A 27,753-nucleotide genomic window follows, 5' to 3' on the forward strand; every position below is an offset into this window, starting at 1 on the left:
TGAACTGAGGATTATTACCCTAATGTCCCACTGGAATACAAATTTAAATGAAAAACCACATTCAGATATTATCAGATTTGATCAGGTATACTGCCAAGTATTAAAATGATTATACGTAAGAGTATCATGTATCAAAAGCTTTCCGCATAAACATCAGAACAGCTGTTAGGTACACAGTGTTAATGTAAACACAAAACAAAAATCTATTCTTTATTATTTGTGGTACCCATCAGATATCTTACCTGTGCCAAAATATTTAGAAGTAAAAGTATAAAAATTACAAAGTAGTTTGCTCCAGCAGCAAAATATTTCCTGTAAATCTTGAAGTTTATTTTTCCCTCAGACCGGCTCTCTTCTGGCAGTGCAGTCACCAAAGGTTCAGTCTATAAAAAATAAAATGGATAAGAAAACTAATGCTAAAATTCATATTAAAGTCATGGTTCCAGAAAAAGTTATTGATAGATCATAGCTATGAATCAGCAATATACTAAATAAGGAGATAAAATTATACTTATTAAAATATTTTTAAATGTTAGCATTGTGACACAAAAACAACAGAAAACAGGAAATTCAATCTTACAGTGCCGCACTACTCCAAGAATTTGACTCCGTAAAACGGGATTCTGGGGGTTCTACCTTTGTCTCTCAGTGACTCCATGTTATAAGTACTCAGTTTACAAGTAACAAGAAATTTGTTATAATTGCCAGTGCTGCAAACTAAACTCCACTGAGAGCCAAACTGAGTTTTTTTCTCTCTCATGTATCAACATCAGTAAGAAAGGTTCCATAGACCAAGATCACAATGTGGGAAAGCATTTATATTCAGAAAGAGCACTTAAGCATGTGTTTAAATACTTCCCTGAATAGGAACAGTTTAAAACATGTGTGTTTCTGAATCAAGGCATTAAAAAACAAAAAGAAAAAAAAACTATAGCCAAAAGCTGTGCACCCTAGGGATTCTCAGACTTTTGTACTGGTGACCCTTTTCACACAGCATGCCTCTGAGTGCGACCCCCCTTACACATTAAATACACTTTTTTATATATTTAACACCATTATAAATACTGGAGACAAAGTGGAGTTTGGGGTGGAGGCTGACAGCTCGCGACCCTCCCATGTAATAACCCTGAGGTGTCCTGACCCCCCAGTTTGAGAGCCCCTGCTTTAATGGATCAAACTCAACAGGAACAACTCCCTTGAAACACAAGGTGCCACAAGTACTCCTTTTCTTTTTTCCCTTGAAACAGTTCAGATTGCAAGAGCCACAAAATTCCAGCCAATTCTCCAAATTCTCCAAAGAATAAGTGCCCACAAGGCAGCTTTTAATGGAGAAAACAGAAGAAGAGGATAACAAATGGAGAAAATTAGATTGAGGAAAGGGGAAAAAAGAAAAGTTAATTATAGAGTACACGAAAAAGCAAACAGAAGGAGGAAGAGAGACAGATGAAAAAAAGCAGTAAATGAACAAAAAAGGAAGAAACGAGAAAATTTGCTGAGACTATAAGGAACTTTTAGTAATTGTATTATCAATATACAAAAAAAATGAGGCTAACATAATACAGTGAAATACCCAATGTTTCATTTCGCTGTCCAGGGATATGATTGTGTAGGAACAGGGGGAATGACAGACCTCCATTGTGGATGGGAGAGGAGCTGAGGAACTCAGTATACACACACACATAGGAGAGAACAATAATCTGTTCTGGGTTTGTATGTCACTGCTGGCACTTTGCATGGTTTGGGCTGTGATGCTGGCAACCAGGCGCCAACTCTTGCCAAAGCTTTAGGCCTCAGCTGAGCACTGACAAATTCATTGCTGGAAACCAGTCTGTTTCACCTGCATGTTAGTATGGTTAAGATGGGTACTAGACTTATAACAATATGTTTAGTGCTTAGACTTTATGAAATGCTTGTAAGTGAGATTAATGCATACAGCAACTTACAATATCTTTATTAAATGCTATAAGGTAATATTTAAGTTTTTGCTTTGTAACTGTAAAAACTATTTGCTATGAAACTGTGAACCTGTCGGGGAGGTGGGGGCAGAGGAGCTCATCTCCTGCTCATCAAGAAGGGCTATCAGAACTAAATGAGTCACTGTGGGACATCACAATACAAAGACTTTGTTAATTGTACCTTCATAACCATGAAGAGGCTACTTGCAAAAAGGCTCATCCCATCAACTTGAATTCTGGGAGAAGAAAATAAAAATAGCCAACAAGAAAATTTTTCATCTCTCTTTTGCTTTTTGGACTTTTACAGGGCCAGAGCTACGAAAGAGAAGCAGATACCCCCGGGGTCAAATTGGATTAGCCCTAAAAGACATTCATAGCTGATAGATTACTACAGTTCTGTCACCTTTTGGAAACCTGCTTTAACCGTGTAATACTTCTCTCGTTTATTTTTCCTAGTTAATAAATCCTTAGTTAGTTTACTATAGGATTGGCTACAAGCATTGTCTTTTGTGTGAAATCTAAGGTATAAATTGAACTGGGGTAGGTAACTGGTCTCTTGGAACTTGAAGCAACCTGCATATGTTGTGATCTTTGGTGTACTGCAACCAACTATCACTAAGTCCAGCTTGCCTGGGTGGCCAGACAGCTTGGAATGCCCAAGGATGTCTGTGACCCCATGGTAAGTTGTTATAGTGAGTTATGAGCTCATATTTGTTACTGGGTTGGTGAAATCTAATTATAGAACTCACAACCAGTTTGGGGTCTCTGCCCTGCTTCTTGACAGTCTGCCCCGAGGTTGGCACTCACAGTCGTGAATCATTCCAGATAGCATACTCGGGCACATTTGATGGGAAATGAAAATATTGAGCCCACTGGCTTTAGTACCAGCTGGCGGGGAGAGAGTTTAAACAAATGTAACTAATTACTGACAAATTACAGTAAAATATCAAGTTTTGTTGGCCCAAGATAATCGTTCTGAAAAGACTTAAAATACGGAAAACTGCAGAGAACCCTTGCCCCTCCTTTTTATTTATTTTTATATGTATGTACATATGCTTTTTTTTTTTTTTTTTTTTTTTTTACAGAAGACTAAGTAACAGTATTTATAGGCACAGGGATGGAGAGCACATAGTCCTTATGTATACACATATTTACAACCTGTCTCTGTGGCTCAGAGGGTTAGAGCAGTGCCTGGGAACGCAAGGGTCACAGGTTCAATTCCAAGTTCAATTCCAGGGCAGCTATCTCAGATTCAGAACCTCCTCACTGGTGGCTTGTCTCCCTGCCTCAGTGGCTCATCTCTCCTCAACGTTAGCCTACCTTACCATAAGAATATCATAGTTTGAACAAAATTAACAAGTAACATGATGTTTAATTCATATTTGATGTACTCACAGGTGGCTGTTCTACTGCTCCATCTTTCTGTGACTGCGCCAAGGAATCTTGTGACCAGACAGAGGACTGTGAAAAGGTACGGTTCCTTGCTAACTTCATAGTGGAGATTCCAGGAATTAGTGACTGTTCAACCTCTTCATTTTTTTTCAAAAGGGAAGCAAAATCGATTCCAGAACTCAGGAACTCTGAATAGGTCCCTTTCCCCACCATTTTACCCTACAGCAAAATATTTTTTAAAATTTTGTTCACATTCTATGTGCAAATTCTGTATAGGGTGAATTTAACAATCTGTTGCATAAATATTCATTATTGGAGCCCCATGGCTTTTGACACATGTACTGTCTGAAAATAAAAGCTCAAGAGATTTCTTAGAAACCCTCACTTCATAACACTGAAAGGCTAAATCCTTCCAATTATCCATTCTTTTTCTGTAGCAAGGCATTAAAGGCAAGATCCTTACCTTCCCCAAACCAGCCCCTTTATGCCAGGTAAAGGGTCAGAGTGGTATAAAGGGACCCGAATCTGGATGGAGGAGGATTCCCTCATTGCAGGACCTGCACAAGGTAGCCTTACAGCTTAGAGGCAGGCTTCCGTATCATAAACGGGTCTCTTAGCTTATGTGATATGCCAGGGTCTGTGGAGCCATGCAGAACTGGGAGGTCTTAAAGCCACCTTAGCCCTCTGCTCCCCATGGGGCTCTTAGAGGAGCCACACAGAATTTCACCCCATGTGTTCCAGCCTAAGAAACCCCAACACAATCCATTCTTTTGCACCTATGCCAGAGATTACTGTATCTTCAAGGTGATCTGACAAGGAAAAATATGGGTGTTGTGGCCTTTTTTTTTTTTTTTTTTTTTGCAACTTTATGAAGTATAAAGAAGGCCTAAAGGGTCCTGCTTCTCCCACCCTTAAAACGTAGGGGAACAGTCAATTTTTTTATCATCTTAAGTTTTTAGGACCATCAAGTCTGGGGCTCTCTGCTTTTTCTGGAAGACTAGTTGGTCTCAGATACATATGGCCTTTTCTCAGTCTTCAATTAAAATGGAACTGAGCTGCAGAGTCTAATAAATACAGCTTCTCCTGCTCTTCCCCCTGCCCCACCTATTTATTAAGGCACTAAAATAAATCTTAACAATAACAAAGTTTTAAGTACTCAGTAAAAATCACTTCCCTACAAGCAGAATATACAACATGATAATATGCCAGTTCAAATTTTTCAGGCAAGTTATTCTAAGAAAACTCTTCTCAGCTTCTATTGTTAATAACAGATACACTTAACGAATGTCTTTAGGAGACATAAAATACATTTATAAACTGTAATTATATTTTATAGAAAATCACTTTTCCTAACTCTTCACATTTTTATCTTCAGAGTATGAATGAGTAGCAGCAACAACTGAGTTTTAAAAGCAAGCCAGTGATAAGACTTACCTCTTTTAAAATCAAAATCTGGTTTACAGCATGGAGGTACTGCAACTGATGAGTCACTAAAATAGAGATCTTTTGGTGCAAGGCCTGATAAATACACCTGCAAAGAGAAGGAAAGAAATGGACAGCACATTAACGTTCTAAAACATTTTTGTACATTACAGAAATATTTATAAAACCACATATATTAATTACTTTGTCTTCAAGGAAGAAAAATACCACCACAGGACAAGCAGACAACCAAAACAATGTACTTGTCAAAATTATGTCAACTTGGCATGTCTCTAATACACTGAACAGCACACTATGGGAATCTTTTATTTAAATACTGTATGCTTACAAAGTAGGTGAAATAAACCAAATTGTGAATTAAAATTTCTGATTCTAGAGAAAAGAGATTACTAAGGAAATCTTTTAATTGTGCATTCAGCCTATTATTAATACATATACATGTCTTAAAGTAAACAGGGCTATGAACAGAACAGACCTATTTAATCAAAATGAAATTCACAGACGTGAATGAAGTTAGGCAACATATTGTAGCATAGACAATTATCCAAAAACAAGAGCAACATTCAACTTCTGTGAGCTAAATTTCCAAAAGTTTGTGGAGTATGTAATTAATACCAACAGGAGGAGTAAACATTATTATTATTATTGGCCTGGACCATATTGACTCCACTATGCATATGGTGGTGGATCCTTCAAGTATAGCTCACCCTCTTCCATCCCACCTTCACAGAAAGGGGGCTCACCTGTCTCTGTGGTATCATCCCTCTCTTGTGCCCCAGATGGAGTGGTGACCAGGCCATATTTCAGTGAGTGGCACTGCGACCTCACAAGGGCACAATGCTCACTAGCATTCTTAGATGTTGAAACTGAGAAATATTGCCCTGAAAATTTTGTGAACAGTAAGATTTTCTAGCCTACGCACAGACAGCAGGATCAAAGGGCTGATTTATTTAAAGTAGAATCGCCTTTATCGAAATCAATGTATTAATGGCTCCAGTTCCATCTAGATTACATAGAAAATCTCATTTTGTAAAGGGATGGGGGTGCTCCAAGTTTAAAAAAAAAAAAAAAAAGGTAAGGGGGAGCATTATTCTAAAAAAGGTTGAGAACCATGGTCTAACCTGTTCTTAAAAACCTCCAACAACAGGAAGTCTAGTTAGGTACTTTGGAATCCTATTCCATTAGTTAACTATCCTTACAGTTGGAAAGTTTTTCCTAATATCTAATCTATATCTCTCTTGTTGCAGATTTAGGGCTTGTCTACACAAACAATTAGATTGCAGCAAAATGGGATGTGAATCTACCATGCACTGGCCTGCTGTGGTCTACCTGTCCATGTGCACCCTGCAGATGCACATTAACAGTTAGTCGGAGTGCTTTGACTGAGCCCTCTTTGAAATGGAACTAACTCAAAGCGCATTATCAAACAGTTAATGTGCATCAGAAGAACACACATGGACAGTTAGACTGTGGCAGGCTAGCAAAGAGTAGATTCACACCCCACCTTCCCTCAATCTAATTGTTCATGTAGACAAGCCGTAAACTGATTACTTCTTGTCCTATCTTTAGTGGACATGAAGAACAATTGATCACTGTCCTCTGTATAACAGCCTTTAGATTTTCTTCCCATGGGACCTTACTTACCAGTTCTTTGTCAAAGTCTGCTTTTTTGAAATCCATTGTTCTGCTGCTCTCACTCATTCCTTTCCTTAAAATCATTTATCATTTCATGTTCACTTTAATCCAAATTGCCTTCCACCTTCAGATGCACAATGAATTCCTCCACATTAGTCAGAACCAAGTTTAAAACATGGAATTTCCCTCCAACATTACACTATTCTGAAGTGCAGATTTGACAATAGTCAAGTCTTGCACAATTGACATGTTTAAGGTCCAATAGTTCACAAACTCGCCAAGCTAGGAGCAGGAGCTTTGTCCCATGCTCAAAGTATTTCTGCAAATTTTCAGAAACTAAGTAACAAAGGCTTTTACAAATGCACGTCAAAATTCTCTACAACTTACTAAAGAACAAAATATGTGGTATACAGCGAGGAGATGCTGAATGCACATAAATTTCTATGATGCCATTTCTCCTTTAACACTTATTTTGCTACATATATTTCCATTTCATGAGATGTTTCAGCATGCACTGTACTAGTGGTGTAGTTGAACTACAAGGAAGAGAACTTGCATAATTATTACCAGCAAGCTCTCCACAAATCACAACTTTAGAGAATTTTGTAGAGTTGTACTTGGGTTTGGGTTGGCCAAATACATGCTACGTTTTTTTATTTAGCATGAATACATTGAAATCTGAACTGGTAAAATCAAAAGGAAGAGCAGGTTAGAGTGGGTGAGATAACATGTTCATTTAAAGTTTTCATTAAAAAGTACTTCGCTTCTCCCGTCCCATCCATTGCTCTTTGCTCTGCCATTCACACAATTGCTACCAGGACTCAAAAGTGCTATCTTTGAAACTACAGCCTGATATTCTACAAATACAAAAGATCATGCTCAGAGTTCAGGTCTATCTAGCATGATTAAGAACCAGCAGACTTTAAGCATATACCAAAATTTGTTACTCATTCCATCTAGCTGCTGAACATCAATAAAATTTAGACCTTTCCCAATACTACAGTTGTTATGGAGATATTAGAAGAAAACTTCTACTTTCAAAGAGGTATCCCTGAAATCCGTGGATGGAAAAAAATGGTTACTAACCTTTTTGTAACTGTAGTTCTTCGAGATGTGTTGCACATGTCTATTCCAACGTAGCTGTGTGCATGCTCCAAACACAGTCACCAGAAATTTTTCCCTCAGTGTACCTGTTGGGTCGGCTCTGGTGCAGCACACTCTTAGCACCAGTATAAAGGGCCTGGCCAACCCTGCGTCCCTTCAGTTCCTTCTTTCCAGCCAACTCTGGTGTAGAGAGGTAGGAGGACGGGTCTTGGAATGGACATGTACAACACATCTTGGAGAACAACAGTTACAGAAAGGTTAGTAAACATTTTTTTTTCTTTGAGTGACTGCACATGTCTATTCCACTGTAGGTGACTCCCAAGCAGTTGTATAGGAGGTGGTGTTGGAGTTCATGGACATGGTGACTGTAAAACGGCTTGACTGAAACTGGCATAATCCTAGCCTGTTGCGTAATGGCATAATGAGTAGAAAATGTATGCACATATGACCAAGTAGCCATTCTGCAAATATCCTGAATAGGCACCTGAGCCAGGAATGCTGATGATGATGCTTGCACTCTTGTGGAGCGGGAAGTCAGGACAACTGCTTGCAGAACACCGACCTGATCATAACACGTGAGAATGCGTGATGTGATCCATGACGAAAGTCTCTGAGCAGAGACTTTTAGCCTTTCAGCAATCACTGTGAAGAACTGGATGGATATACAGAATGGTATGGTCCTGACACATGGAGGAAGAGTGTGTTCTACCTCCCTGCCTGTTGAGGTAGAACACAGCTGCAGTGTTGTCTATAAGCACCTTCCTGAAATGTGAGGCAAGACTGCTTGACAGGCCAGGCGAACTGCCCAGAGATCTCTGACACTGATGTGTAGCGAGAGCTCTTACAGAGACCATACGCTTTGAGTCCCGAGTGGTCCTAGGTGTGCTCCCCAGCCTAGTGCTGATGGGTCCAAGACAAGGGAAATCGGCAGATGGGACCATAAGAAGGGCATGCCCACGCAAATCACCCATGGGTCCAGGCACCAATTGAGGGAGGTGAGGACCAGAGAAGGTTTAGTGAGGACCAAATCCAGATAATGGCGGTTAAGTGCATACACTGAGGCCAGCCATAGCTGGAGGGGCCTGAGGTGTAGTCATGCATTCTGCATCACATATGTTCATGAGGGCATGTGACCAAACAGCCTCAGACAAGAACAGGCTGTTATAACGGGATGGTCCCTGAGGAGTACTATCAGGGATGTGATTATCTGAAACCAACCTTCTGGGAGGAAGGCTCTGGCCTGGGTGGAATCGAGCACCACTCCAATAAATGCTATCCTCTGTACCGGGGTAAGGGTAGACTTCTGTGCATTTATTAGCATGCCTAAGGCCTGGAAAGTCAACTAAATGAAGTGGAATCTACAATGGCCTCACTGAGAGAAAGGGCTACTCACCACAGGCCCAACGTGGTTAGGATGTCAATCAAACTATAGAAGGACTCTTTGACTTCCTCCACCTGTATGCCCAAATTTTGGACCACTCATTTCAACAAGTCCTGGTGGGCCTTCTAGTTGTTATGGGGAGGTGATGTACCTGCTCCCGACATGGTAACATCGGGAGAGGAGGAAGAGGAGCCTCGCACTGGCTGAGGGCACTCCTCCTCACCTTCTGCGCTGATCGGATCTCAAGGCACCTGCTTCTGGTACACAGCACTGGCCTTAGTACCGGAGTCTGAATTGATTGCTCCCCAAAGGTCTGCGGGTGTCCTTCCTTCAGAGGTCAGCGAATAGGAACGCCTTGACTGGGGTTCCTGCATCGGGGGAAATGCCCACAAGTTCCTAAAAGGCCACTAGTCACAGGCCAGTGACTAGGACGCCAAATACTCGATGGTACTCCCTGGCCCAAGTGCACAGCCAGGTAGGGACAACTTGAGGAATGCCAGGGCCAACTCCTTGGTTGGAAGGAGTACAACCCCTTTCTGACTTTGATGACAAGGAGTCTCTGCCTGGTGACCACAGCTCAGCGGTTCCCACCGATGCCGCCGAAGTCTGCGTCATTGGAATGGACATGTGCAATCACAGAAAGAGTTGTTCTCCAAGTCTTCCTTCCCCATAATATATCTTGGTTTTACTCTAGAGTTTGGAAAAGAAGACTGAAAAGAACTTTTACTTCTTTTCTGAGTTTCTAAATATCTCATTCTCCATGCCATTTAGCAGCAATGGGAGATTGTGTGCCACTGAACCAATGTCATTTAGCCTCTTTATGGTGTTTATTGGTAGGAAAACATTATTATTTGTACTGCAATAATAGCTAGTAGCCCCAGTCATGGAGCTCACTGTGCTAGGCACTGTATGAACTCAGAATTAATGGATCTGGAAATATCAGGCTGGAAGATTAAGCCCTAAAGGGTACTTATGCCTTTTCCTTTTTAATTTGCACTCTATATAATGAAAATTTAAGATATTAAAATTGGAAGTGACAGTGGACACACACACATTTAACAGCTGTTATAGCCCTCCCACAAGAAACAGAAAAGGAAACAGTGTAGCTCAGACAGTGTACATGGGAATGCAGTGCATCAGAATGTATGAGCTTTGTAAGTGATCATGGATGCACACCAATCATAGAAGGCAAAATTCTCCCCTGCACACAAGGCTAGCACAAAGCCTATACACCACTAAAGTCTTATTTAAGCCCTACAAAGAGGTAGTGCTGGCTCACAGAAGTGTATTTTGGCTACTGAAAGAAACAACAAAATCAGTCTCAATGGAATGAGAAAGTGAAAAAATACATATTTTGCACCCAATTTTCAATTGATCTGAAAATGCAGCTGCAAATCAGAGAACTGCCTACACCAATAGGTATTCAGATGTATACTTATCTAACCTACACACTACTTTTCTGCATGGCTATGAAAGTGTGTGCCAGATTAAGATTTTCTTTAGTGGATGCAAATTCAATCAAGAAAATAATCTTGTTTAGGGCCTCATCCAAAGCCCACTGAAGTCAACGGGAATCTTTCTTAGACTTGCAACAGGCCTTGGATGAGACCTGTCAATAGAGATAGGAGCATACCTATCTCTACATTGGCCTACTCAACTGTTCTTGAGTTATCTATCTGGGCTTGCAGAGCAAACCTCTGAAAGCAGAAATGGGAGAAAAGAAAAAAAAACACAGTAATTTATGAGAAAGGAAACATGATTCTCACAAAGAACAGTTCTATTTTCCTTGGGGATGAGGGAACGGCTAGATTCCCCTTTCTTCTATGGTAAATGTGTTTTCTCTTTCCTTTCTCTTCATATTACTCTCAAGTGTCTAGTCAACAGGACATGACTCCTTATTTCATCTTCCTGAGATGGACTAAACTATAAAGAATGAGGGAAGAGGAAAATCATCAAGAATTTAAAAGAGAAGGGAGATGCTTTTCCTAGCCACTTAGAACAAACAGTTGCAGTTAACAACATAAAGCTCTAATGATGTAAAAAATGAATGACAATTCTTTGTTTCTTTCTTCAGGTATAGACTGAAACATTATAAACTAATGTTTGGTTGGTACTAGGGACTAAAACTAGCTTACCAAATGTAATATTGACTTATGAAATTTGCCATTTTGCTCCAAGAAAAATGACATGTTTTTCCTTAAAAAACATATAGTTCTATTTATTATGGCCTCAAAAACAGATTATAGATTCAAATGAGGAATGAAACAGCATGAACAGATTAACTGCTTTCATACAAATATCTTAAAGAATAAGTTCAGGAAGAAAATACTGATAATATAAGCTACAGAAGGAGAATTGTCTCTAAAAACAATATTTTTCTAAATTTCCCTGTTTGGAATCAGTAAATCTAAATTAAAATTCAAAGAAAAACAAAATAGTAACATACTTTTCAAACAAGTGTCTGCTAACTTCTGCATCTACTGCACTCAGTGGATCATCCAAGAGGTAGATGTCTGCATCCTGATACACTGCTCTACGACATTTAAAGAAATGTTAGTCAACATTTAAAGAAATGTTAGTCAAGTCAGTACCAAATACATTCTTACAGTTAACTTGCTTATATTAGTCACTAATGTCTATGATAGGTACCAACAGATATTATGAGAAATAACAGTTTTTACCTAGCAAGATTTACACGGGCTTTCTGTCCGCCACTCAATGTAGCTCCATGATCTCCTATCACGGTCAGGTCACCATCTTCTAACAATCCCATGTCCTATGAATATAGAAAATATACAGTGGTAAAAATTCTTTACAAAAGAATATCTCCCACATCTGAATCAAAATTACTTTCCCAAAGTATACAGTAGTTACTAAGCCCTGGTCTACTCTGTGGGGAGATCGATCTAAGTTACACAACAGCAGGAGAGATTAAAGAAATTCTATCTACAGTGTGTAAAAACAACCTTGCAAAAAAGATTTTCCATCACAGTAAGAGTCTAGTTTTCACCTGTATTACTGCTGATAGGAATATCAAAAGATGCTGCAGGATATGCAGCATAATAATACCTTTTAGCTATCAAGCAAAATGTCTATTTCTTGACAAATAGGTTTAACCCTCTTCTGTATCACATGTGAAAAATTCCTTCACACACACACACACACACACACACACACACACACACACACACACCCCCCTACCTTTCAAAAACATTTTTTCTACAAGGCTACAACGGCTCAGCAGGTTCTCCAGTCTATAGTGTTAAGGAACTATGAATATCACTTTGCAACATGCACATTGTACATCTTAAAGGGAGTATAGCATTGTGTAAAGGTTATTTACAAAACAAAAGTGGCAAGTGGCATCAGTTATGAACATTTGTTTCTATCTTGTTAGGTCATTTAGGCAGTTAGCGCCTCTAAGCATATATTATAAAAGCAATTAACATGGCTAAAACTCATCATCATACAAAATATTTGGAACTAGCTTTTTCCTGTCAAATTTGTCCTAGCTCCTCAGAAAATCAATCTCCCTATAGTGAATTTATTATGAATTACAAGAATTTGCTCTTATACGTAAATCTCACAAAACAACTATGTACGGTGTTAAATTATAGGATTCATCTATCTCACAAGTAAATTGGTAACTAATTCTATAAATTACATATCACAACAGATACTAGCTATCATAGCAATAACATTAAAGTGAAAAACAAAGTTGGCCTAAGTTAGCCAAAGTTGGCTAAAACAGAATCAACATTCAAAAGAAAATCACTTACTTTTTTAAGAGCACAAACTTTTAGAACTTTTTCATACTTTTCTTTCTCATATTCTCTGCCAAATAGTATATTACTTCTCACGGTGCCAGGAAATACCCATGGCTGCTGAGAAACATAGGCTATTCTTCCTCTAACATCCATCAAACCTTTGACTTTAGGCAGTTCGCCGAGTACAGCACTTAAGAGAGATGACTGCAAGAGAGTTTATTGTTTGGTTGGTAGTTTAAAAAAAAGTTGTTAAACTCAGTTTTTGAACACTATAAAGAACATGCAGAAAAGAAATGATACATGCCCCCACTGCAGATTCAGAAACTAATTTTTCATTTTAATTTGTAAAAAAAACTTTGGATAACATTTTCTAACGTACTTAAATGATTTCAGAACTTTAGTCCCATTGAGAGTCAATGAGATGTAAGCTCCAAAGTTACCTAATTCTCAATGGGACTGAAATTTGAAGTCACCTAGGTACTTTTGAAAATTTCATCCTTTAACTTAGTTGGTTATATCATTTTTAAAATACTTTGCCATTTTTATTGTATTAAAAGCTTCATTTTGTAAATTGTAACATAATGGGACAAAACTTAGAAGAATTCTAAAACCAACACACTATGAAGTAAGACGTTTACCCAAACAGGAATACATGTACTGGTAACCGTCACATTTATACTGAAAGTGAAGCATGGGGAGAGGAAGGGTGTCTTAATTTTGAACCTCAAACCATATTCTTCACAGTAAGAGGCATTACCCTAACTACTCTGTATTCCAGTATGCACATCTAAATGTATTATACAACACAACATAAGAAATTCATAAAACTTTAATACATATGTCCAATTGTAGGAAAAACAATGTAAAACAGACCAACACATGATGACTTACTTTCCCAGCTCCTACAGGGCCAATCACAGCCAATAATTCTCCTGGTCTGACAGTAAAAGAAAGTTGCTGAAGGGTTGGGATTTCCAAACTCTATGAATTTATGAAGGGAAAAATAAGTTAATTTTTCCCAGTATTGAAAAATATATCAAAAATGTCTTTTAAAAAGTAGAATAGTATACATAAACTAGCAGATAAATCCACACACTTAATAAACATGAAACTGTTAACATAGATATTTATTTATTTCTAGTCTAAATCTTCTTCAGTTCATACAGAGCATTTGTCCACATGCTTTGCATCTCTCCTTCCAACCTTTAATTGTAACATTTCAATTTCTAGCAAAATAGAGATTCATTTCTTTTCTAAATTGCAAACTCCTTATAGCCACAATCCATCGTTTTAACGATAATAATTAATCCCCACTAGGTGGCAGCAACAGGGCATTTTTATAAATTGATTTCTCAATCCAGCATAAACAATCTAGGATCTCGCTGGTGTTTACTTCAATAGAGCGATGCCAGTTTACACCAGGTGGGGACCTGGAACATATATGTTTATTTATTTAAGAAGTGATTCCATAGAATACATTATTACAGCTATAATGACCCATTTGTCAGTGTTTACCAGAACTGGACACAGTATTCCAGAAGCAGTCACACCAGTGCCAAAATTCAGAGGTAAAATAGGTTTCAGAGTAGCAGCCGTGTTAGTCTGTATTCGCAAAAAGAAAAGGAGTACTTCTGGCACCTTAGAGACTAACAAATTTATTAGAGCATAAGCTTTCGTGAGCTACAGCTCACTTCATCGGATGCATCTAATAAATTTGTTATTAGGTGCCACAAGTACTCCTTTTCTTTTAGAGGTAAAATAAACTCTCTACTCCAAACCCAGTTTCCCCTGTTTATGATTGAAGCATTGCGTTAGCTCTTTTGGCCACAGCATGGCACAGGGAGCTCATGTTCAGCTGACAGTCTCCTATGACTTCCAAATCTTCTGCAGAGTCACTGCTTCCCAGGATAGAATCTCCCAGTTTATAAGTATGGCCTACATTCTTTGTTCCTAGATGTATAGCTTTACATTTAGGTATATTAAAACGCACATTGTTTGCTTGACCACAGCTTACCAAGAGATTCAGATAGCTCTGTATCAGTGACCTGTCCTCCCCATTATTTACCAGCAACTGCCCCAAATTTTGTGTCATTTGCAAACTTTATCAGTGATGATTTTATGTTTTCTTCCACATCATTAATAAAAATATTAAATAGCATAGGCCAAGAACAGATCCCTGTGAGATGCCACAGAAACATACCCATTCAATGATGATTCCCTTTTTACAAATATATTTTGAGACAATATATCAGGTAGCCAGCCTATTAATCCATTTAATGTGAGCTATGTTCATTCTATATTGTTCTAGGCTTTTTAATCAAAATGTCACATGGTACCAAGTCAAATGCCTTTCAGCATTCAGCAGTCAAAGCATATTACATTAATACTGCTACCTTTATCAAACTTGATATTTTGATGAAAGTACAAGTGGTTTACAACTTATCTTTCTCCATTATCTTTTCAGCAAAACTCCCCTAATAAACTATTTTGTAACATTACTAAAAACTTAAGACATCTTTGTTCCAAATGAGTATTCTCACCTCCTTATTCTAATTAAAAATTAAAATAAAAACTGCAACTTGAGATTAATTTTAACCAGCATATTAAGACTAATTCCAGTCATCATACTGGTTGGGCTTGAATGCTGTGCAACTCGCCTGAGGGTACAGTGCTCAAGAATGTATAACAATTGTACCAAGGGATATTTTGATCTTCCCTAGATTATTTCATACAAATATGCACACAATACTTACAATATTTGTAACATGTTATTAGTGTCATTAAATAGTCAACATGATTTCAACAGATGGTTTGTCGAAATACTCTACTTACTGAAACATTTATTTAAAAAAGTGTTTCCACTAACAAAAACAATATGTATTACTTGTTAAGTGCCAACCATGTGCTTGGCACTGTACAGGACACAAATTAAAAAAAGACACACATGAAAGCTATTTCCTATCACTAGATGGTTAATTTAACTGGCTTAAAAAAAAAAAAAAAAAAGAATAAAATCTTTCCTTGTCTGTACATTGTCCAAAACTGGTGATTCATCATTGTATGATACGGGAAAAGTTACAGCAAAAAATGCAGAAGTTAATTTTAGTTCTAATAAAAAGAAAAGTTCAAGCCATACATTCTTTTTAATAAACATTGTTCATTAAAAAAATGTAAAATCATTATTATTAATAGTTTAAAGGCTATAAAGATAGCCAATCACACACACAAAAAAAAGAGCTAAATGTGTATACATCCATAGAAGAGTCTTGTTCAGCAGTCATCAGATCAGGATGAAACAGCCCATGACTATGTAAAACCCTAGAGGTCCCTTTTTTTTCCCCCCCACAGAAATTATGTGACAAATCAGAAGTCAGTGGCAAAACTTACAGACTTATACACAACTCACAGTAAACCAAATAGAGAAGTTGTCTTAATATATTTTGAATTTGGCCTGAGTATGTGACACAGATAGCACTGATCAGAACCATGCAGAGTTCAGGCAAATGTTAGTATGCAAGATTCGCCCCACAGAATTCTGGCAATGCACCTCAATCTTGACCCCGTCAGAGTCCTGGATCTCTCTCAAGACAAACTAGGAGAAGACATATGGGAATGGTATTTCTTTACACTGGGTCGAATCCAAAGCCCACAGAATTAAGTGGCAGGCTCTTTATGTGAGGGGATGATAATTCTTCTTTTGACATCAGCGGGGTTTGGATCAGGCCCATTATAAGAAATGTGAAGCCTTTTAATCAAAAAACAACCAAAAAAGCTGAAAATGTCTGTGGGAGCGCAGAAGGAGATGGCAGAGACAGCATCATGATATGTTGTAATCTGTCATCAAATCACAAATGGCCAATATATTGACAAAAAGATACAAGACAAAATGCTAAATCACACTGTGAAGCCATGTTCAAGCAAAACATTTTCTGACACAGATTTGAAAGTTCCATCTAATTCTTTAAAGCCCATTAGTAACAAAAGCTTGAACGCCCTCTCACATCAAAAATATTGTCATTAAACTGATTTTACTGAATAAAGACATCAACTAGGGACTAACGTTGAACTGCACAACTGAAATACTTTGTTTTTATATATAGTAATTTAACTTCTTTTTGGAGGGGGGTTAAGGTCAGACTGGGAGAGGCATGCAGCATATCTTATGGATAACATTAAATTTATATACAATATAATTCTTCTAGAACTTCAAGATTCATTATAACTACAGATAGAAGTCACTGTGCACTGCCAGATGCATTCCATAAGAGAAACTATGAAGGTTTCAAAATGCACAATAGATTGCTGTTTGACACAGCATTACTAGTTTTAAAATGAAAAAGGTACCTTATCTTTTTTTTTAAATCCCAAATAGTCCATGTAATAGATTTATTACCTATGTAATACCTTTTTTAAACACCACTTTGAGTTTATGAAGCTTTTTTAGTCCTTTTTACATAAACAATCTGTAATCTGTAAATGAACTCTATGGCTGCCATTGTAATTAAAAGAACAAAATGCTTCAGGTTCGCCACGGTGAGCTCCTGCTCTCGACCCCAGTGTGGGTGGCAGTGCATCATACTGTTTCTAGACCAATGGCTGATCTGCAGTCAATTGTTCTGAATCACATGAAAGACTAAAACCTGATAATGTACTATAAAAAGGTCACCAGAAAGGAGCATTATACTCCATTTTACGTTTTGTGTCTTTGACTAGCAACAAATCAGAGTTAGGGTTCAGAGTATCAGGTTGACAGCAAAGTGCTATTCAACCAAGCTGAGAGAAAGTGTCACATAGAACAGTAGCTTCTTTTATAACTAGTTTTAACATTTAGCAATAGCTGTATTTTATAATTAATCTAATTTGATAGTGTTTTCATAGCTATTCTTTAGTTTTGACTTCACCCGCTAAATGGTTTCACATATATGTAAGAGATTATATATGAAGTTTGTGTATTGAATGTATTATACAATATACCCTCTACCTTATTTAGACTCAAAATACTTGCAGCACCAAATTCAATATGGTTTAAAAAAAAAAAAAACAACCTATATCCATGGGGTTTTGCAGAGGGAGATTTACCTTATCCCAATAACAAGTCAAGTCTTGAACATGAAGTAGGACATTTTCGTTGCTATTCTCCAGTTGCAGATTGAACTGTGAAACCTCATCAAGTATTAGAAAGTTCTGTAGCAAAAGAAAAAAACAGGGATTGCTTAACAGGACCCAGAAAAGTGAATTAAAAATAAAAGTGTTTCTGGGTATACAGTACAAAAATGGAAATGATATGTGACAAACTACTCTGATCTAGGAATTGTGTTTCCAAAGCAATGTACAAAGACTTCAAACGGTATCCCATAATTAACTAACCATATCTGTACATTTACTTATTGTTCCACCAGCAATACTATCCAAAGTGTGCATTTCATGGCATAAAAATACTTCCAGTGAGATTTCAGGATTTTTTTGTTAAGAACTCTTATGAGAAAGTCGGTACCATAATCTGAACTTCAAAATCAGCTGAATTTTTGCTTTGAAATTTTGACAATAAAACAATATGTGTAAGGGTCTCCCCACTCTTTCTGCCCCTCTATAGCACCTTCACCCACTTATCAGTAGTTTTGACTCTATATCTTTACTCATCACATAGTTTGACAGGTTTCCTTTCTGGGATATTGCACTAATGAGCACCCCTTTTACACATCACCCCCTCCCCCTTTTGTCACTAGCCCAGGCTTTCCAATTCAGTGGTTCTCAACTTTTTTGGGCTCAGGACCCATTTGTAAATGTTTATGGCCTGTCGCAACCCAGTAAATAGTCTGGAAGTGGAGGTCCCAGGGTGATTTTGGTCATGTCCTGTCCCCCGGGGGGTGACTGGGGTCTGCCCAGCACTCACCCCACAGTGGCAGGTTCTGCAGCTCCTGTGCTGTGGAGCTGATTGGGCTTGGCTCTCTCTGGGGTTGCAGCACTGCTCAGGTTTGCCCCCTCCCTCCCTGCTGACTGAACTAAATTTATGAGAAGTGGAATTGGAATACAACTCAAATCTGGCCTACCCGCACGCCTGTCATCATGACAGCTGGGCCAAACACTGAGTGGTGCTGAGACCCAGAGGTTGCAGTGCCTGGACCAGGGAGGTAAGCCCAGCCAGCCCCATGGGACAGAAGCCACTGGAGCTGCCACATGACCCCTTTGAAACATTTTGGAGTCCCAAATTTGGGTCCTGACCTTCGGAGTGAGAAACCTTGTTCTAACTGAATGTATGCTTAGATTGGTGTATCTATAAAATAATACAGAAGTGGGCTTGAATGTATACTTAACTGTTTTGGGAAGTAGGGCAGGGGAGGGTGCTTGTGAGTGGTGTTCTGTGTTTGCATGTTGTATGTTTTGCTAAACATTTTTTTTTAACATTTATCTGTCCTTCAAAAACTTCACTAAAATGAAGAGCCCACTAATACAGCTGAAGACAATAGGTGCTAATTTCCAACAAATATATTACAGGTTATGAAGAAATACCTTACTTTGAGTAAATGGAATAAGAGAAATTGGAGTGCAGGTTAGGCATGTATTCCCATTATGGTCTCTCTATCAAGTCTTTTTAAAAAGAAATGCTAAAGGAATTATGTGAAAGAAAAAAGAAGTTTTTTTCCTGTTCCAGAATTAAAAAAACAAATAAGGCTAATTGCTAAATTTACACAGATTTTGTAAAGAGTTTGATAGAAGTCTTTCTGCATACACATTTTGCTTATTTTTTGTTTGGTTGTTTTTTTGTTTTATCCCCTTTAGTTTATATATTAATATGATACAGTGAATAATCCCATAAAAAACTGAGGGATTATAAAAACCTTCAGACTAGATCAGGAAAATGCAATGCAACTTGATATTCTATGATGCATGTGTAGGCTTGGCTTGACATGAGCAATTATGGATGAGGCCTCATTTCTTGGAGACAGGAATAGGGAGGAAAACGGATAAACAGGCTGGAAACAGAATGTCTATACTAGCTAAAATAAGGGGAAACACTCAGGGAATCATTTACCATGGACAAGATAAGCCTGGAACATAGGATGACGTAAATAGTAAGTGGTGCATGGACAGAATATGTTGTACAGGGATTGGCTCCTACAAAGTTACCAAGCCAATCCCAGAACATAGGATGCAATGTGTAAATATATATAAAGGAAGAGGTTTACTGTGTAACTTTAGATGTATGTATGCCCTATATGTATCTCCTATGCCTGTGTCTGTTCAACTCCGTGTAGCTTTTCTGTATGCCAGATACAGGAACCTAAGTGACAAACTGGAGTTGGACTGGATTCTTGGGGAACTGAGTGGAAGATGTCTCAGGGGAATCCCAACAATGAGATTCTGCAAAAAGCCCACTCACTAAAGAATACCTTCTGTTAAGCTAGGCCAATGAGGTTGGGTTTGTTGCAAGCTCTCAGAACAGAGGTTTCTGCCACATGACTTGTCAGGGGGCAGGGGTGAGGGAAGTTTCACTTCTCTCTGCCTTTTTTTGGCTGTACTTTTTAAAAACTTTCTTGGTCACCTCTGAAAAGAAGCTGTAGAACAACTCTACCCTGCACAACGTAACTAACTCTACAGTTATATTTTGTCTCTTTGTCACTAATACTTTGAAATCTTTGTGCAATTTTATTTTTTTAGAAATGTACTAACTGCAAATAAAAATATTTTCCTCTAAAAGATGATTTTACACACACACACACACACACACACACACACACACACACACACACACCCTACTTTATTCCTCTGGTAGTAAGCGTTTCTACAACTACTTAGTAGATTTTATTTAGAAAGTACTCAATCGATAAAATACTTTTAGGTAAAAATGTATTAACTCTTCTTTATTCATCCGTCATTTAGACTTTGTATACCTGTTTATTACAAGATTTACTTTAGAATTGTATTACCTGGATGAAAAAATGTTTTCCGCTAAAAATGCATGATTTTATATAATTATCCTTTATTCCTCTAACATTAAGGCTTTAATGACTATTTAGAAATGTACTAAATGCATAAAAATATTTTCCTCTAAAAAATAAGAAATGTGTGTGTGTGTGTGTATTTATGTATGTATTAACGCTTCTCCTTTATTCCTCTGACATTAAAGCTTTCATTTAAAAATACACTAACTACATATAAAGATATCTTTCTCTAAAAAAAGTGAAAAATGCAGTTTAAATATTTATGCATTAACACTGTATTCTATCATTACTAAGATTCTTGTAAATGATTTAATGACTTTCTTTAGAAATGTACTGTGTTAACATTATTTTCCTCTAAAAATGAGAAAAATCCATGTATGTGTATACATATGTATGTATTAACACTTCTTTTTCGGTTAGTAAGCCTTTTCACAATTATTTAATACCTTTATTTGGAAAAGGACTAACTAGATAAAAAAATTATCTAAAATTGCATGTTAACAGTTCTTTATCCTTCTGTCATTCAGAATTTGTGGACCTGTTTACTAGACTTTATTAAGTATTGCACTAAATGCATAAAACATTTTCCTCTTAAAAGGAGGAAAAGGCATGAAAGCTATAGCTATTCATTTATTTTTAATGTTTCCAGTAAGCATAAATTAAATCAATTTTTTTTAAAAAAACTTTTTTTTCCCCAAAGTAGCTGATGGTGGCAAAATGTGCATGTATCTAAACACGATATCTAAAGGCCACAGAAAAGGAGAAAAGAGTAGGAGGGACTTCCAAAATCATACAGCCTGCTGACTGGACAAAAAGGGGGCAAGACAAAAAGAGCAGCACAGTGTGTGAAACAGGTTCTCATTGGCACATCAACATAGAAAGGGAGCACGGAAATCTGTCAAAAATTATATGACAAGTAAAATTATAGAGTTAAAACTACTCCCGTCCTGTGTGATGTATAAAGGCCTCAGCCTGGGATCCAGGATTGTGTGGATTTTTATAGGACTTTCAGGAGACAGGGCAGGCTAGGGGTTGCACATTATCTCCCTTCCAGCCTAGGGAAATTTAAGCAAAAAAAGACAAGGCTTACGATTACATTTATTTCTGTTGCTAAATCCCTCAGCCACTGTGGTCCTTGGGATACAAGGAAATGAACACCATTCCTTCTTGGCTCATGTTTCCTCAACGGAATTGTTAAGTTCCAGTCGCAGAATCTCTACTACATATACACAAGCATATACCTCAACTGTATTGTAGCCTGCAACACACTTAAGACACCAGGCAACAATGGCTGATGTGCAATTCAGAAAGAACAGAAGTAGACTTTCAGATCCCAGAGGTAATTTTCAGGGTTAACAGTTACCAAAAGTATCTTTTTTATTTATAAAACAAACATATTTGATCTGCAGTTACTGAGACACAGTAAACCAGGAAACCCCAGAATAGCTGCTCTTGAATGGAAAATATTCTGAAAGGGAATCAGGCAGCTCTTGGAATAGTTGATTATGAAGCCAAGATTGGTTAGCCAATGTTGAATTCATAGTTAGGCATCCATAGGTAGATTGCAGAAAGTGGATGCTTGTTTAAGAAATTGTACAATTTTATATTTATACGTTAAGGGCTTTCCTTATATTTTAACCAATAGTCCTTCAAAATATGCAGATAGGATTAGTATAGGAGGAGGAGATTTTTGCTGACAATCCGATAGGGAGCACTACAGCAATAGTCCCCAGAATTCCAAGACATAGAATAGCGGACAGAAAAAAAAAAAGAAGAGTTGGAACGGAAGAGTAGGCTGGGTGGGGCTGAAGATGAGAGACACACTGGGGATTCACTCCAGAAATGAGAGCAAGTAACTAGAGAGAAAGAGACAAAGACAACAGGAAACAAAAATCAGGTAGGGGCACGTGAAAAAAGATTTTTTTGAATAAAAATCATGGAAACAAAGGGGACAAGCTGTTTGACTAACTCTGAGGAAATTATAGGAAAAACACAATGGTAAAATTTTCAAAAGTGTCTCACTGACTTTTGGTTTAAAGCACTCAGGGAAAATATTCCTTAGCATCTTCTGTCCTCAAGAATCTACCCTGCTGAAAGGAGGTAAGCTACCAAAAGCCATCCATAGGAGTTTGAGAAGCAGACATTGCTTTAGAACAGGGCTTTTGATATTGTCCTTGAGAGTGGATGCGACTATCTTCTTTATATGGGATGACATTTCACTATTTTCAAAACTGATTTTGGCACTTAGGTTCCTAAGTCTCACTGAAAGTCAATAAGATTTAGACTAAGTGCTCATCATTTTTGAAAACAAGATTTGGGCACTTTTGAAAATTTTACTTTTAATTATTATAGTTTTATGAGGCTCAATAATAGGAAGGGAACAGAGGACTCATTGCAGATCATCTCCATGCCAGTACATTCTGCAGCATCAAGCAATCAGCCCTTAACACCCATGAGAATACACAGGTTGCTAACTTTTAGAAGATCTGGCCACACAAGTATATGTAGCTGAGCTGCTAATAATTTTCTGAGCTTATGTTTGCAAACACAGTATACTAATTCAACTTCACATTATTGTGCAGTGGTATACCATTATCAAAGGAAAGAGTAGTATCACCTAGGATTAACTTAGGTTAAGTATGGAAACTAGAAGTTTATCTGTAAGCAGAGACTGAAGAATGAAATCTCCTCCTCTGGAGAAATTCAAAGATAATTGACCTCTTTCAAAGAGTTCTTTTCCTATTGTTTTCAATGGGACTGAGGCCAAAAGCTGCACAGCTAAGATGCCTTTTTTCAAAGTGGCCACTGTCTTACATTGTTCCCAACAGGAGTGAAGCCAAGCTGTCCCAAGAGAAGATGGTGGCCAACTCTGTCATCAGCAAGTAAAGAGGAGCCTGTGAGGAGCAGAGGAGCACAGGAGCAGCCACGGAGGCGGTAGGCCATCTTCGCCAAAGGCAACCTGTTGCCTCAGTCCCATTGAGAAAAATAAGAGATGGCAGCCATTTTGAAAAAGCATTCTGAGCAATAGAACATTCTCCCCTCTGCTGAGGAAGAAACTTTCAGTTACGAAGAATATTGGCAAAAAAAGACACTTAATCCTAAACTTTTTCTTCAAGTTTAGCAAATGCCTAAATTTTCAATGAATTATCACTACATGGGAAGTTTGAACACTCTTTGTTATTCCATTACCAAGACCATTTGAGACCAAAAAAGGTCTGAGACAGGATGCTAAAATTTCCTTAAAGGACCCAGTATTTAATTAAATTTTAACTCAAACTAATTAATAGCCTTCTAAATTCTCAAAATATTAATTCTGCACTTCAAAAATTAAGTGCTGTAATTTTGAGGAGGATATGCTGACACTGAGTTCCTGCTGCAACTGGTGCCTCCACATTAAAGGGAAGAATTTAGCCACAAAAATATAGTTGCAGCTTTAAGAAAAATAAGAAATTTGCAGTTAGCAGTAAATATTTAAATAAAACAACATCGTGTAACTCCTTATATCTCCAGAGAAAATTAATATACAAGTATTTGATGCAATGTGATATACTACAATATTACTCAAAGCAAACTCAAGAGACATAGCTGTTGAATTTTAAAGCAAGTACTTCTCTAGTATGAATTCTCTCCTGAAATATAACAGAAAAGAAGCTGTAACACCTCCCCACAACCCCCAGAAACATAGGTCTATTGTACTTTAGAGTACTGTAGTGTAATTCAGATATTTTCAAAAGTACTGTATACAAATAAATGGGATATTCTATTTCGGTTATGCCATAGAAATCCAAAACGCTACAAATTACAACATAAAGTCAAACATTAAATCCAAAAATTTGTTTTGGCAACACTAAAATATTGATGGAACAGTATATATGTCCATCAAACATTAAATCCAAAAATTTCTCAGTTTCTCAGTGTACCTTGATTCGTCGTATGCTGATCATTGCCTCAGATGCTTTCTCAACAGCCGCAGGGAAGAAGAGAGTGACAGTCAGTCTCACTGCACCATATAGTGACACTGCCACAAACACCCGACTTGCAGAAATAACATTGCCAAGTAGGACATATGTCATGAAAGTCATAAAAACTGTTATTTTGCTTGCAACAAAGAACGATGCCAAGTTCAATCCTCGAAGATAGGAGCTTTTAAGAACCATGGAAATCTCCTTCCTAAAAAACACAACACAAAATAGTTTCAAAGCTATGACTATATTAGACCATACACACAGGTTCACTCTCATCATGGACTTCTTTTAATAACAGGAAAATACCCAGTTTCAGCATTTTGTTGTTAACTGTTGGGATGTTTTAATTGCTTTTATGCAAGGATACATGTTGTTAAAAATAATGTACCCAAGAATGATTGCTAAAACAGTATTGCATTTGGCAAATAGTAACAAAATAAAACAATAACACAGGAGCTTCTAAATAGGGCTTAGAATAATATTTAAATGCAAGATTCTTCACCAACAGCTATAGGAAAGGGAAGTTCTAAATAAGACTACTTTTTTTCCAAAGGAGAAAGAGCAAAATGAAGTGCTTTCTTGCATCTAATTTAATCAGGATACAAAGCATCACTTTGAGGAACTGATGCAACTCTGAAAAAAATATACGAATTCAGCTATGGAATGCTGGTCCAAATGAATTTGTGTAGCTAGTTCGTTGCCAATTCCTCTGGCTGAATCACAGGCCCCACAATGTTCCCTGTTCTTGTTCCAGTTCCTTCACTGGATTTGGGCCCTATTCCTAAATTGCTGATCTAGTTCCTGACAGCCGTGATCCACAGCTGTGACCTCTGTACCAGCTATTCTGCCAGCCATTACACTACCAACCCGGTGCTGGGTGGACCGATTCAGTTCATAGGAATACAAGGCTGTTCACCTAATTCATCTCCCCATAGTGATCTGAGGGTTGCTGGAGCATATGTTTTCCAAACTAAAATTTATTTTCAAAATCTTCAGTTTTCACTTATAAATTAGTCATTCAATATGGAGGTTGAGAGAGCACTGACAGAAATGCAGGGAGAGACACAGAAGCTGCAGCAAGCAGGAAGTCTGCTTCTCCCACCACAAACAGCAACAGGCAGAGGCTCCTGAATGAAAAGGTTTACAGATACCAAACAGTTAGGGAAACAGTGGGATCGCAGCCCAGAGAGATAGCCCCAGACTGGTTAAACTGCAGAGTGCCACCCTTGAGAAAGGTTTCAGAGTAGCAGCCATGGAAACAATGGGTGTTACCATACACACTGTAAGCAGAGTGATCAGGTAAGGTGAGCTATTACCAGCAGGAGAGCAGGGAATGGGGGGGAACCTTTTGTAGTGATAATCAAGGTGGGCCATTTCCAGTAGTTGACAAGAAGGTCTGAGGAACAGCGGGGGGGGGGGAATAAACATGGGGAAATAGTTTTACTTTGTGTAATGACCCATCCACTCCCAATATTTATTCAAGCCTAAGTTAATTGTATCCAGTTTGCAAATTAATTCCAATTCAGCAGTCTCTCATTGGAGTCACCTCTTACGCAGAGGTGAAGAAAAAAACTACAAAGCTATACAAGGATTCTAGGAAATTTCTGGATTTCAAATCCAAAAACTTAAATGAATTTAGATCAAATACCATGGCATAAATTTCAGTGAAACATGGATTACCTTCTTATACTGCTAACTAGTTCTGAAAATGATTTTTCCCAGGCATACATCTTTATTATCCTCATACCAGCTATGACTTCATTCATTGTCCTAATCCTGATATCTGTCAAGGCTGCAGTTCTGCTCCTGTAATTAAAATAAAAGTTCTCAGATTCACAACAAAAGTGACTGTTCAATCTGTACTGTTACACTTGTACAGTAAAACTTTGACATGCAGTAAAAACCTGGGTTATATGTTCTCATTTATGCAGTTTCCAGTGAATAGCCTAGCATTTGTATACACCAGGAGTACAGAGCACTGCATGAACCTGTATATACAGACACTGTGATTATATGCCCTATTTTTAAAAAAGATAATGTATTTTTGCATGGTTAAGAATAAATGAAATATATTTTGACCAGAGTAAGAATATTTGCCAATAAAAAAGACAACCCGATAAATAAAATGCCTCTCATCAAGTGTAATATACAATATAATAGAGATTTTCCAAACATATTTAAAAGACAAGATTAAAAAAAAGGGAAGGAAAAATACTGGACATTCAAGAAGTAAATAATCTGAGTTGAAAATGCCAAAATATAAGCATTTCTCCAAGACTGTATGCTGAAGCAACTGCTTTTTCTGCCAACACAAAGTGCGGAAAGAGGCTCTTCTGAAGAGGTTAATGAATGGGATTGACCATATCTTGGTTACTTCTGTGGCTAATTCTACCTGAAGCACAACATAACTCACGATATTGAGCACTAAATGTAATTAGTTATAATTAGACCTGGTGAGAAAATTGTCATCAAGATTAAATTCTTTTGACAAATGAAGGGGGAAAAAATGCGAACTCTTGTTTTCTGATCAGCTTAAAATATAATAATATTCTGCATCCAGAGCTATTGGTACCTCACAAGCAGGTAGTATAAACTCAGTTAACAACTACCAAAACCAGCAGTTTCTTCGAGAAGCAGTAGGACAATACGAGAGGGAAAGCAGACCATCTCTAAAACTACAGGAAAGGACAGTGGGTATCTATTATAATTCCTACCTACTGAAAGCAAGAATTGTAAGGAAGAAATTTTCTTATAAAATACATATATTTCCAGACTTTACAACTTAAAATCACCAGGGATATTTCCAGAAATAATATAAAAAATTGGTACAAAAGTGAAAGGGAAGTGATAACAGGAAACAATGAGAAACAGTCAGTATTTATTGATAACTGTATAAAATATGACAGCAGGATTTGTTGTTTAGGTTGCATTAAGCATATCTCTTTTAACCCCATATTTCCTGTTCCTTATAACCAGGGATTCTAGACATCCATTTGCCATGGAAAAACGTGGAATTTGCATTTTTACAGAGAATCTTTAGTTTTTACATTTTGTGAATAAAAACCTATGTAGTAGAACCCAATTTATCCAAGCCTCCATTATCCAGCTCTCCAGATTAACCAAACCAGGACTGACAGCCCGAACCCCAGGAGACAGGGCTCCCGCTGT

At 37.6% G+C, this 27,753-nt stretch overlaps 1 protein-coding gene across 9 annotated transcripts in view; it reads right to left on the reverse strand.

The window, feature by feature from the left end:
• ABCC4 (ATP binding cassette subfamily C member 4) overlaps positions 1-27,753 on the reverse strand; it is a 199,697-nt gene that overhangs the window by 129,189 nt on the left and 42,755 nt on the right. For 8 of the 9 annotated variants that reach the window (XR_005295447.2, XR_005295451.2, XM_043504664.1 and 5 more), the window contains exons 7-16: positions 26,266-26,391; positions 24,541-24,790; positions 17,757-17,861; positions 13,569-13,658; positions 12,690-12,881; positions 11,592-11,686; positions 11,357-11,443; positions 4,782-4,878; positions 3,351-3,566; positions 243-383 (exon numbers count right to left, since the gene is read on the reverse strand). Coding sequence is in view for 7 of the 9 variants with exons in the window: in XM_043504664.1 (XP_043360599.1) it covers positions 243-383; positions 3,351-3,566; positions 4,782-4,878; positions 11,357-11,443; positions 11,592-11,686; positions 12,690-12,881; positions 13,569-13,658; positions 17,757-17,861; positions 24,541-24,790; positions 26,266-26,391 (1,399 nt within the window). In the remaining 2 variants the exon portion in view is untranslated. Of the gene's footprint in view, positions 1-242; positions 384-3,350; positions 3,567-4,781; positions 4,879-11,356; positions 11,444-11,591; positions 11,687-12,689; positions 12,882-13,568; positions 13,659-17,756; positions 17,862-24,540; positions 24,791-26,265; positions 26,392-27,753 lie in introns of those variants that run through there. The other variant, XM_043504669.1, reaches the window with a different exon arrangement.

This window comes from Dermochelys coriacea, chromosome 1 (assembly GCF_009764565.3).
Source record: "Dermochelys coriacea isolate rDerCor1 chromosome 1, rDerCor1.pri.v4, whole genome shotgun sequence".
Taxonomy (NCBI): Eukaryota; Metazoa; Chordata; order Testudines; family Dermochelyidae; genus Dermochelys; species Dermochelys coriacea.